Here is a 12742-nt window from a genome sequence, read left to right as displayed (position 1 = left end):
TGGCAGATACTATGCTAAATTGTTTTCAAACAATTTCAAATATCACATTCATTAAAAAATACTAAAATTAGTGTAGATCTAATGTGCAGTTTCAGAGACATTAAACTTGTTGGATTTTCTTTCAGGCTGTTGAAGAGGCATTTGTGCCAGTTATCAAACTGTGTTTTGATGGGATAGAGGTAAGATGGCTTTTGCTATGTGTAATTGGTCAATGTAGGTTAAAAACTTGATTTATTTTAAGGTTTTATAATTGGTGAATTGGTGTGATATTAGTAGGAATTAAGGGTTTTTGTTGTTGTTTTGTTTATCATCACCCAAGGATGTTTTTTCCATTGATTTTTAGAGAGGGAGGGGAGGAAAAAGAGATGTGAGAGAGACACATCAATTGGTTGCCGCCTGAGTGCTCCCTGACTGGGGCCAGGGATTGACCTTGTGACCCTTTCTTGCGAGGGTGGATGCTCTAACGATTGCACACACTGGTCAGAGCTTACGCTTTATTTTTTTATTTTTTTATTTTTTTAAATATATTTTATTGATTTTTTACAGAGAGGAAGGGAGAAGGATAGAGAGCTAGAAACATCGATGAGAGAGAAACATCGACCAGCTGCCTCCTGCACACCCCCTGCTGGGGATGTGCCCACAACCAATGTACATGCCCTTGACCGGAATCGAACCTGGGACCTCTCAGTCCGCAGACCTATCCACTGAGCCAAACCGGTTTCGGCTTATGCTTAATTTTTTAATGAAAGTGACTGCTTGTGCTTTGTAGAATAGCATTTTTAGTCTTTTAAAAGAGTAGTGAAATTAGGAGCTAAAATATAGGCAGAAGTAATGGAACTGACAATGAAATGCTGCTACAAAACAGTTTACTTGGTAGTTTTTCCATATGCAAATTTTGTATATATTTAGTCTCATTAAGACAATACAATGTGTTTTTGCAAGCAGAACCTCACCTTGACTTCATTTACATTAAATATTTGTCCTGGCCAGTATGGTTCCCAGTCAGGGCGCATGCCTGAGTTTTGGGCTAGATCTGCAGGAGGGGGTGTTTGGGAGGCAGCCGATTAATGTTTCTCTCTCCCTTTCCCTTCCTCTCTAAAAATCAACAAATACATATTTTAAAAAAATTTTAATATTTAGGAAGCTGAGAGAAAATTATAATCTGATATTATACACTGAGTGGCCAGATTATTATCTCTGAAAAGGCTAATATGCAAATTGTCCCCTCGACCATGAGTTTGACCAGCAGGCAGGCCGGCCAACCGCCCATGTCCCCTCCCCCTGGCCAGGCTGGCTGGACCCCACCCATGCACGAATTCATGCACCGGGCCTCTTAACACACGCACACGCACACACACTGAGTGGCCAGATTATTATGCGTTCAGAGATCATAATAATATGGCCACTCAGTGTATATGCTGAAATATTTTCTGATAGGGGAGATGTATGAACTCAAATTCTTGAGATGCTGTGCATTTCTTCTTGTTGCTTCCAACATGTGTCGTGAAAGTAATTGGAACAAAGCTGACAGTTAAGCAACTTTAGTTATGTTACCTCTCCTGTACATATAATGGTGCTGGAAAGTCACTGATAGAGTACATATTATAAAATTTTGGAAACTTGAAAACAGTACCTCATTGTTTTGTATAAAAAGGTGGTTTCTATAATTATTGCATAAGATCCCCAACTCAATCTTGTCTGAAAAGTCAAGTGACTAATCTTAATATCTACATACTAGAGGCTCAGCGCACAAAATTGTGCAGGTAGGGTCCCTAGGCCTAGCCTGCGATGAGCGCCATCTTCTGCCCGTTCGTCAGTCCCCAGGCCAAACGCTGCCTCTGCCGCCGTGGTGGGTAGGTTGCAGGCGAGCCCTGCAGCTTCCGTCAGCGTTGCAAGCCCCAGCAGCAGCTGCAGCAGAGGTGGTGGCGCCGTATGAACGGGCAGTGCGTTCTATCAGCAGCCGGCCCGGCGCACGCGCATGGAGGTGAAGTCGCTGGCACCCGCTTTCCTGCTGGCCTGAGCCCCCAAGCATCTGGGGATGAGCTGGGGATCCAACGGCCTGACAGCCAGCCTGGTCCTCCCACCACCCACCCTGGTTCCCTTGTTCACTATCGCTGATCCATAGGAGCCTGTGGGCTGGGGAGAGGGACCAAGAGGTCACCCGTTCAGCCCACTTGCCAGTCCCCAGTCCCACCCCACCGCCACCCACCTGCTTCCCTATGGTTCTTGTTTGCCTTCAGACGGGGGTGGGAAGGTGGGGAGAGGAGGGACCTCATGGCAACTGGTTGATCAGTCGTTCCGGTTGTTATGCTTATGGTCTCTGGCCTTTTATTATATGGGATATAAAAGCCTAAGCAACTGTCTGACCAGTAGCTATGACGTGCAGTGACCACCAGGGGGCAGATGCTCAACACAGGAGCTGCCAAGCTGTGGTGACTTGGTCACTGCGGTTCTTGGGTGACGCACCCGGAACCAGAGAGGAAGGAGCCCGATTCCGGGGTGCATCACCCGAGAACCGCCCTTTCGCAATCCGGAACCCCTCGGGGGATGTCAGAGAGCTGGTTTTGGCCCTATCCCTGCAGGATAGGCTGAGGGACCCCACTGGTGCATGAATCTGTGCACCAGGCCTCTAGTGTAGATATAAAATGTGAAGTTTAGTAAAGGATTATCAAGTTGAGGTAGTTTTGATTTGCTGTCAGTGCTTAAATGAATATAAAACAATGTGTAATGTAAGGTGATACCCCTTTTTCATAAAACAACATGACTGACAAAGGGGAGATTTTTTTGCGTGGGAGACCCAACTCAATTGTATAAACTTTTCAGGATGGAGAAGAAAGCCAGATGGTTACTTGAAATATTTAATGTTTTCTGTTTGTGCATTGTATATAAAATAATACTATTTTAGGGAATGTTTTTCCATTTCAAAATAATTTTATTTATTTACTAGAGGCATGATGCACAAAATTTGTGCACAGGGGGGCGGGGTGTCCCTCAGCCCAGCCTGCACCCTCTCCAATCTGGGACATCTCTCTCACAATCCAGGACTGCTGGCTTCCAACTGATCGCCTGCCTGCCTGATTGCCCCTAACTGCTTCTGCCTGCCAGCCTGTTCACCCCTTAACCATTCCCCTGCCAGCCTGATCGATGCCTAACTGCTCCCCTGCTGTCCCGATTGCCCCTAACTGCACTCCTCTGCCGGCCTGGTCACCCCTAACTGCGCTCCCCTGCCGGCCCAGTCACCCCTAACTGCCCTCCCTTGCCAGCCTGGTCGACCCTAACTGCCCTCCCATGCTGGCCATCTTGTGGCGGCCATCTTGTGTCCACATGGGGGCGGCCATCTTGTGTATTAAAGTGACGGTCAATTTGCATATTACCTTTTTATTATATAGGATTTTTAATATATTTTTATTGATTTCAGAGAGAAAGGAAAGAGGGGGTGGGGAAGAGAGACAAGAAACTCAGTGGCTTGAAGACTTGCGTTGACCTATGAACCAGGAGGTCATGGTTTGATTCCTGGTCAGGGCACATGCACGGGTTGCAGACTTGATCCCCAGTGTGGGGTGTGCAGAGGGCAGCGAATCAATGGTTCTCTCTCATCATTGATGTTTCTATCTCTCCCTCTTCTTCCTCTCTCAAATCAATAAAAATATATTTTTAAGAAAAAGAAACTCAGTTATGAGAGAGAATCATTGATTGGCTGCCTCCTTCATGCCCTATACCGGGGATCAAGCTTGCAACCCGAGCATGTGCCCTGACTGGAAATCAGACTGATGACCTCCTATTTCGTGGGTCCATGCTTAACCATGAAGCCACACTGCCCGGGCAATTTTATTTATTTTTTAAATGTCAGTGTCTTCACCTAGTTGCTTTTTAGAGTTAGTATTTTTGTGAGCATATAATCTTTATTTTTGTCTAAGTTGGGGCTTTAGAATCTGTTTTATTAGAAAACATGCTACACCAAAAGTACTTTTTTAAAAAATGTATATATTTTATTGGCTTTTTACAGAGAGGAAGGGAGAGAGATACAGAGCTAGAAACATCGATGAGAGAGAAACATCGATCAGCTGCCTCCTGCACACCCCCTACTGGGGATGTGCCCATAACCAAGGTACATGCCCTTGACCAGAATCGAACCTGGGACCCCTCAGTCCGCAGGCCAACGCTCTATCCACTGAGCCAAACCGGTTTCGGCGAAAAGTACTATTTTTATATGTATAGTTTTTTCCTATCACATATAGGTTCATGTGAATGGTTTTTCATAATAAGCTCTTAAAATACTTGGTTTTGAAGTGATCTTATCAAAGGCTTGTTTCAAGAAGCATTCAGAGTTCTGGAAACATGAAATGGTACCCTCAGGAATAATGAATAAATCTGTACTAAGTTTCTTTGCACACCAACCTTTTCTTGAAAAAAGAAACAGAATGTCACTTGTATTCTAAGAGCCTTCAAAATTAGCCAGTGTTTGTTTTTGCTTTCTTAGTCAAACTAAGTTGGAAAAACATGCTATAATATAATAGTATAGATATGTAAGTTCTTAAAATAAAGAGCTTTTTTACTAAAAGGTATATTTGGGCTAAATCTAGTCTTATATTTGTGTACCTGTTAGTGTGTAATCATTTTACAGTTCATGTAAATGGAGAATGAAACAGTTAATTTTAAGTGATCCAGTATATGCATTTAGCAAACTTAGTAAATCCAGTAGATGCATTTTATAGGAAATCAAACTTGGTATGATTAAAATGATAAATAGGTATTTATGCATGTTCTGTTTCATATTGCCATGTTTTAACATTACCTGGTTAAAATACCTATGATAGAATTAATACTGCTTGGGCTCTTGGAGGCATTGTCATGTTGATAATTGATGAGAAGATCCTGGCTTTACGGAGTATAAATGCTTTCTTTTTTAAAGAAACACCTAAAAATACTTTGATAGATACAGAATGTTGAGTTTTGTTTTTGTTTTAGATTGATATTTTATTTGCAAGATTAGCACTGCAGACTATTCCAGAAGACTTGGACTTACGAGATGACAGTCTGCTTAAAAATCTAGATATAAGATGCATAAGAAGTCTTAACGGTATGTGAAAACCTACTTTCTTTTGCATAGTAGCAGTTTTTTAGTTATTCAAATTGAATGTACCTTATTTATCAGACTGTAGAGGGTATTTGGTAATTTATTTTATTGATTTTTTAAAATTTTTTATTCATTTTTCACGTTTTTTTCTTTTTAATCTCCTGGGACATTAAAAGACTGTCTGACATTGGCACTCTATTGCTAAGGATTTGGTTTTACAATGTAACTAATTTTGGTGCTGATGTCCTTTGTAATGTTTTCAATTGTTGTATTTAAAGATTGCCTTTGAACACTTTTGTATTTGCACTGCTTGTTACCATGCTCTTAAAGAACAGTTCTTGGCAATTTAAGTGGCTCAGACCTTCCTCAGTGTTTCTGGACTAGAAGTTTTAATGATGAGTTGAAAGTTTGAGATGAAGCACATTACAGTTCAGATTCTTTGGTTGAGGGTACTGCTTTTGGGATAGGAGATGAAAGTTTTAGAGTTTTTTATTTGCCTTTTTATTTAATTAACATTACTGATTCTACCAATAAAGTTTTTAAGTTTGACATTAATCTCAGAAATTTAAAAGAAATATTATCATTAAATTTTTGATGATTCAATGTTTTGTTTTTTTCACTCCTGTTAATCAGGTTGCAGGGTAACCGATGAAATTTTACACCTAGTACCAAACATTGACAACTTCAGGTTAACTCTGAGAGCTATCAAACTGTGGGCCAAACGTGAGTTCAGAATTTGTTGGCTAGCTTATTAAAACTATTTAAGCTCTTGTTCAACACTAACTTTTCTTTTTGCTTTTCCCTTATCAACAGGCCACAACATCTATTCCAATATATTAGGTTTCCTCGGTGGTGTTTCCTGGGCTATGCTAGTAGCAAGAACTTGCCAGCTTTATCCAAATGCAATAGCATCAACTCTTGTACATAAATTTTTCTTGGTATTTTCTAAATGGTATGTGTTTAGATTATATTAAAATAAAATTGATTATAGACACTGAAGTTCAGTCTTATTTCTATGACATTTCTGCAGCTGATTTCAGATTCAAATTTTAGATCATGTTGTAGCTATTTAGGTAGTCTTGGGGGGAGGTCATGTTGTATATAAAATGGCAAACTTAATTCCATTCCTTTTCCCTAGCTTTCCCAGGATAGTAAGGCAGTTGCTATTTGTACCTCCTGCATAAACTTACCCTCTAAATAAACTCTGAATTTTAGCTGTAATGTCTGTAATTTAGGGACTTGATAGGCTGGGATATCAGCTACTTTGGATAAACTTATATATACTACCTTTTACTCTTTGAATTATTCTAAACCTGTAGTCCCTTAATTTCTTGATTGTTTTTGCTTTCAGCTGCCATTAAGATGCAAACTATATAAAAAGCTTTTTTAAAAAAAATATTTTTATTGATTTCACAGAGGAAGGGAGATGGAGAGATAGAAACACCAATGATGAGAGAGAATCATTGATTGGCTGCCTCCTGCACTCCCACCACCGAGGATTGAGCCTGCAACCTGGGCATGTGCTCTGACCGGGAATCGAACCATGACCTTCGGGTTCATGGGTTGACACTCAGCCACTGAGCCACCCCGGCTGGGCTATATAAAAAGCTTTTAAGAATAACTAACTGATTGAAAAAAGGCAATTAATTGACCATCACTCTGAGATTATTCATTCACCCTGCAGAGATTTTTCTTTAACTTTCATTTCAGGAAGTTCACTATTTTTTTTGTTTTGTTTTGTTAATCTTCACCCGAAGATATTTTTCCGTTGATGATTAGGGAGAATGGAAGAGAGAGGAAAAGACAGAGAGAAACATTGATGTGAGTAAAGCACATAGATTGGTTGCCTCCTGCATGCGCCCTGACCAGGGCCTGGGCCGGGGACGAGCCTGCAACCAAGGTACGTACGTGTGACCTTGACCGGAATCGAACCTGAGACCCTTTGGTCCACAGGCCTGACACTCTATCCACTGAGCCAAACCAGCTAGGGCCATTTTTTTTTTTTTTAAAAGAATAATAAGATAAAAGGTTATTTGAATTTTGTATTAGTTGCTTTGGCCCAAAAGCTCAGGGTTTTTGGTTTTAATCAAATTTTAGAGATTTGTCTTTCCTCTATGCCTGTCAACTCCTATACCTCTTCCCTCTGGAACAAAAAGAGTCTTTTCTATTTATAAAAATCAAAGGTTTATTTTGATACAGTTGATAATGTAAAGCATGTGCCACACTTTTAAAGACACATTCTGTTCTTTATGGTTTTGATAGTACTTCATAATGTATAATCAGGTTTGATGAGAATAACTAAAGAATGTCAGAATTTTTCTTAATGCTACACATCTATAGCAAATACAATGTTAAAGATGTTAACCTTGATATGAAGAATGGCAAATGTTTTCCAATTTTTAATCTCTTCCATAAAGGACTGAAGTGGCTAACTCAGAGGGTGCATCTTGAAAATAATGTGTTCACGTCACAAATTTTTATTACACATACTCATAACCTTTAGTTACGCGGCAGAGAAAAATGTCATAATCAATTTTTACAATTTTTTTTGCTTTGCCTATAATGAGTTAACTTTTTCATTCTCAATTGTCTTTGGAATGAGCTAGTATAAAGATAGGATTTTTGTCTTTCAAGAGGATTTACCTATTAGGGGTTGAGGCAAACATGTCAGATGTCTTGGAGTAGTGCTTTTTAATTTAAATAATGCGTTATCAGTTCTTTGAGGGGCAGACAAGATGTTTGACTTCAGTCTGAGAAAGCTACCAAGTGGTTTAAGTTAATTTCATAGAGGAAAAATTGTTCCAAGTAGTTTAACGTCAACAGGAATAAAAGATTATGTAAACCAAAAGGGAAAAATGAATGAAGAAGGATCACATTCACAATGCTGTATGTTTAACAAAATACGTTTAGATGGTAATATCCAAGTCTTATCAAGTGCTACAATCTTTTTAAACAGGGAATGGCCAAATCCAGTGCTATTGAAACAGCCTGAAGAATGCAATCTTAATTTGCCTGTATGGGACCCAAGGGTTAGTGTATTATTTTTTCCCCTACAAATTCACACTGTGCAATAACAAGTAAAAGTCATCTGCATAAACTTCAGGGACACTTTCCATCCTTTTACCTATGAGTGGACATGTTCGTATTACACTTTCTCTTAGATAACCTCAATTATAATTGTCTTCTGATGTGAGAAGCATAATTATGTACCCTGTAAACTACATTCAATTGTACATATTTATAATATCAAGTTCACTAACATTTTAATTTATTTTATATAGAACTACCTTGTAAGTCAAAGTGTGCGGGCATTTGTGCTTAAAAAAAAATAAAAGGATACTAAAAATCCCTGTATTTTTTTATTTGATCTAAATATTGTTAAAATTGAGTTCTTATAGGAAAACTGTTGCTTAATATTTACCTGTGGCAGATGCATTCTAAGCATATAACTTTAATTTCTATGATGTACTTATGAAAATTGGTTTGGGTGTTTCAGATTACAGAAACAAGGTTGTGCTAAAGAGCTTCCACTCTGCTTGGGAAGTTCCGGTCTTTACTGCTTACTCCATTTAAATGTTAACAACATGCACTTTTTTAATAGGTAAAATATTTAGGTTTGAATAAGGCTTTAGAGGTTTATAAAATTCTATTTTTCTACATTGTTTTGCTATCTTATTACAATATCAAAATTATTAGCTTCAAGTTCTGTTAATTATTTCAAGTTGTATATTTTCAAGTTTTCCATACCCGAAGGCATTTTTGGAGAGATGTGAGTTTACAGTTTTCTTTGTGGAAATATGCCACTTAGCCGTAGTATATGGATTAAGATAAACAGTTACTAAATCAGTTCATTATCTCGTAAAAGGATACCAACATGGAAAACATAGTTTCACCATGTGTTAATAAATTAAGCTTAATTCTTTATATGTTGAGGGTATATTAAAGTATAAGTTTTCATCTTGTTTAAAATTTGTTTTACACAGAATATTGGAGTAAGACATTTCTGAAAAGTGTAATTGTGTGTGCATCCCCATTTCTGTTGTTGAAAAAAGAAAAACTAAACATCAATAGCCGTCCAAGTAGGACCTTTTTTGCTCAGCAGGCACACTGTTTCTGTAGAGTGAGGTTACCAAAATAGTCATGCCTGAGTGATTGAAACAGACCATTAGTTTGACCAAATCCTGATTCTATAAAGAATTCCTATAAAAACAATGTCTCCTTACATGGTTTTTCTTTGTCAACTCCAGCTATGAATGAAATAAAATTTAATCATTGGTTCAGTTTAACAAGGGGTAAAAAGTCCAAGTATCTGTTGCATATGTACTTGAAGAAACTGATTGGCTGTTATTGTATGTAGGTAAACCCCAGTGATAGGTACCATCTTATGCCTATAATTACACCAGCATACCCACAACAGAACTCCACGTACAATGTGTCCGTTTCAACACGGATGGTCATGGTTGAGGAGTTTAAACAAGGTAAGTGGTTATCCTTATGATCTCCTTTATACACAAGGATTTACATAGTCATTGTAGACCCAGTAGTTGGGTATACAATTTAAATTGAAGAAAGCATTCACCAAGGTAGATTTTTGGTTTTTTTATTTATTGATTACAATATATATTTGTGAATTGATATGAAAAAGAAGTTTAATTCCTTTTAGGCAGGAATTTTTTATTTTTGATTATATAGGGACACTAACCAGTAGTTAAAGCCATATTCTTGACAGGGCTTTGGGGGTTGGTTTAGTGCCATATACGATTCCCATGTAAAATTTTAAATAATCTCATGAAATGAGATGTTTTTAGCAAACTATATTCTTGCAAAAAACTTTGAGCAGGATTGGGTTCAAACTGCCCATTATTTTGGAAGAAACTCTAAACTTTTCTGAACCCCAATAGTCCTGTTGGTTTGAAAGTACAGCTGTTGTCAGTCTTTGAGGAAGGGATTGTTTGATTGGACTGACAACAGCCTAGGAAATAGAATTAGCTGTACAACTTCGAGCCTCAAACTCCGAGGGGACCATGTTTTTCTGTGGTTTAAACAGCCTCCTATGGGAAGATACGCTATTCTTTTAGAGTCAGCAGGAAGCATGTTTTTGAAAGACAAGAAACAAAGCTTTGGGGAAAATTTTCTTGAGTATAGTGCTTCAGTTTTTGAAGTCATTTTATGACCATGGAATTTTAGACTAATGGTAATATACCAGATTCTGGGCTCTCAAAAAAGTCCTCCAGCTTTTTTGAAAAGTATTTATGTAAGAATTTTATGCTCTAAAACTATTGACTAAAATTGCCTTTTGTTAACATTATTTTAGGTTTTAGGGAACGCATGTGGTATGTTTAAGATCTTTAAAACTCTAGATTGTTAGACTGAACTATGCAAACATTTTAATATGTTTTTAATTTAGGTCTTGCTATCACAGATGAAATTTTGCTGAGTAAGGGAGAGTGGTCCAAACTTTTTGAAGCTCCAAACTTCTTTCAAAAGTACAAGTATGTATTTTAAGGCATGTCGGACATGTTGCGCTCTTAAGTAATGGTTCATATGTTCAGTCTCTTCTTGCTAGATGAATGTAGTTCGGAATTTTTCTTTAAACATCTACAGTACTTGCCTGTCACAAAGGTTGCACTGTTTTTAGTTAAACCCCTTATTTTTTTTATCTGTCAAGGTAAAGTATGGCCCCAACAGTTTTGCTGCCTTCTGTAACCGGACTCCTACATTTGTAGCAACTTCAATTTTGTAGATACTGTTAGTCCTCACCAAACCTCAAAATCTGTATACCCTGGCAAAGGAGTGAACTGTTAAAATTTGTAGTTAATATTCTCTATTAAGAAACTAAGTATTTTCAGCTATTTCTGGAAACTTACTTATCATTAAGAGTCTCTATAACATAGGCAAAACTAATAAAGTGTCATTGTAGTTCAATGTTTTCAATAGTTACAGCATACAATTGGCCTACAGTTTTCCTCTAATGTTAATAAAGCCCCTTTAAATATCTCCACAAATAACTTTTTTGGAATCTAGGTTGGGGTAATAGTTTTTACTAATGGTTTTAATATAATGGTTTAACACCTTAGTACAGGTTACAAGCCTAATTGTGTTGGTTTTGATGAAATTGTAAGTTACAATAAATCTTACTTTAAAAAAAAAAATGGACTTGCACTTTTATTTGCCCTGAGCTGAAAACTTGCCAAAGTCCCACTTAAATTTTTTTCTTTAATGGTTGAAACTTTCCTGACCATTTGATTTTGTGGATTGTGTTTTGTAATAATCTAAGTAAGATTGCTTTATGCTATTTCCCCAATTAAAAACAAGAATGATGACCTTCATGATGTCTCTGTGTTTTGTTTCTGTATCTTTTGCATGAAATAGCAGTGATGGAGCCAGCTTAATTGTTGTGTTCTGGGAGCACTACCTTGCCAGTAAACAGTTAAATAGCATAACATTGAATGTTCTTGTTTATTACTTATTCCCCATAAGTTGTGCTTTTCCATTTGGCACATAATTTTTGTTTGTTTTTTATTTGAACCAGTGTTTAGGGAGTACTTTTGAACATTTAAGCTAATGAACATATATTCTGATACTTTAAAAACTACATAATAGAGTACATAATTACTTGTGTGGAGAGTAATAAATTGCTTTTGTAGACAAGTAGCAACATCTCTTAATCCCTGAGAATCAAAGATGAAGCTAGGTTCATTCTTTTTCCTATCTCATTTCCTCATAGGATGAGAGGTGGGTAGAATGAAGTTCTTGAAAGTACTTAAGTGTTTTTATTTACTTTAGGAAAGATTACTGTTGAAATTGAACAAAGCTTGATAGTGTTACCCATTTGAATAAATTTGTATTACTAGAACTTGGAAGGTTTTTTTTAAAGCTTGCTTAATCTTTCTCTTTTAAAACTTTTAGGCTGTCTTTTAATCTGTGCCAAATAGCATCTGTCAGCTCTTAAGTAGACTGATTAAAAGATTATAGATTCCTATCTTTACTGAATTCTCTTGAAACAATCATTGTAGGTTATCACAAATGACTAAACTTAATTAGACATGAGGATATAGCAACAAATAGAGGAAATTATGTCAGGAAAAATAAAATTTCAGCTGTGAGTTCTTGGAAAACAGATTTAAAATCATGATAACGATGGTCTAATTTTGTCTATACCAAATTGAATTTCTTCAAAAAATTTTCTCCAATTTCTAGTAAATACTTTGATTAGACTTTAGAGGTATTTACAGATTTTAATTTTTTTAAGAGGGAGAAAGGGAGAGAGAATCATCGATGTGAGCCATACCCATCAGTTGCCTCCAGGGCACACCCTGAGTGGGGACTGAACCTGCAATCTGGACATGTGCTCAGATCAGAAATGGAACCTTCCAGTGGACTGGACAGTACTCCAACCAAATGAGCCACACAGGCGAGCCTTGACTTTGTCTTTAACATATGGAGGAAATTTTATTTGTCTTCTTAATACATCATTTTCCAGAAGAGATCAGTGATCCTTGTGAAAGGGATAACATTGTGTTGTGAAATCTTAAAATAGTCCTAAGAAAAATTTCTTATGTTTTTCCTTAAGGGATACTCAAATTGACACTTAAGTAGCAATAAAATAAAGTTATTATTAACATAGTAACTGTGAATACTTACTTTAGGTGTTTCATTTCACTA

The 12742-nt window shown here is 37.3% G+C and overlaps 1 protein-coding gene across 7 annotated transcripts in view; it reads left to right on the top strand.

Annotated features, from left to right (window-relative positions):
* Window positions 1-12742, top strand: part of PAPOLA (poly(A) polymerase alpha) — a 58257-nt gene that overhangs the window by 21534 nt on the left and 23981 nt on the right. For all 7 annotated transcript variants that reach the window (XM_079769613.1, XM_079769612.1, XM_079769608.1 and 4 more), the window contains exons 6-12: window positions 126-179; window positions 4969-5080; window positions 5711-5800; window positions 5891-6029; window positions 8034-8106; window positions 9435-9555; window positions 10485-10569. In XM_079769613.1, coding sequence (XP_079625739.1) covers window positions 126-179; window positions 4969-5080; window positions 5711-5800; window positions 5891-6029; window positions 8034-8106; window positions 9435-9555; window positions 10485-10569 — 674 coding nt within the window. The remainder of the gene's footprint in view (window positions 1-125; window positions 180-4968; window positions 5081-5710; window positions 5801-5890; window positions 6030-8033; window positions 8107-9434; window positions 9556-10484; window positions 10570-12742) is intronic.

This window comes from Cnephaeus nilssonii, assembly GCF_951640355.1.
Source record: "Cnephaeus nilssonii genome assembly, chromosome: 4".
NCBI classification, from domain to species: domain Eukaryota; kingdom Metazoa; phylum Chordata; class Mammalia; order Chiroptera; family Vespertilionidae; genus Cnephaeus; species Cnephaeus nilssonii.
This window is presented reverse-complemented; position numbering and strand designations above follow the sequence as displayed.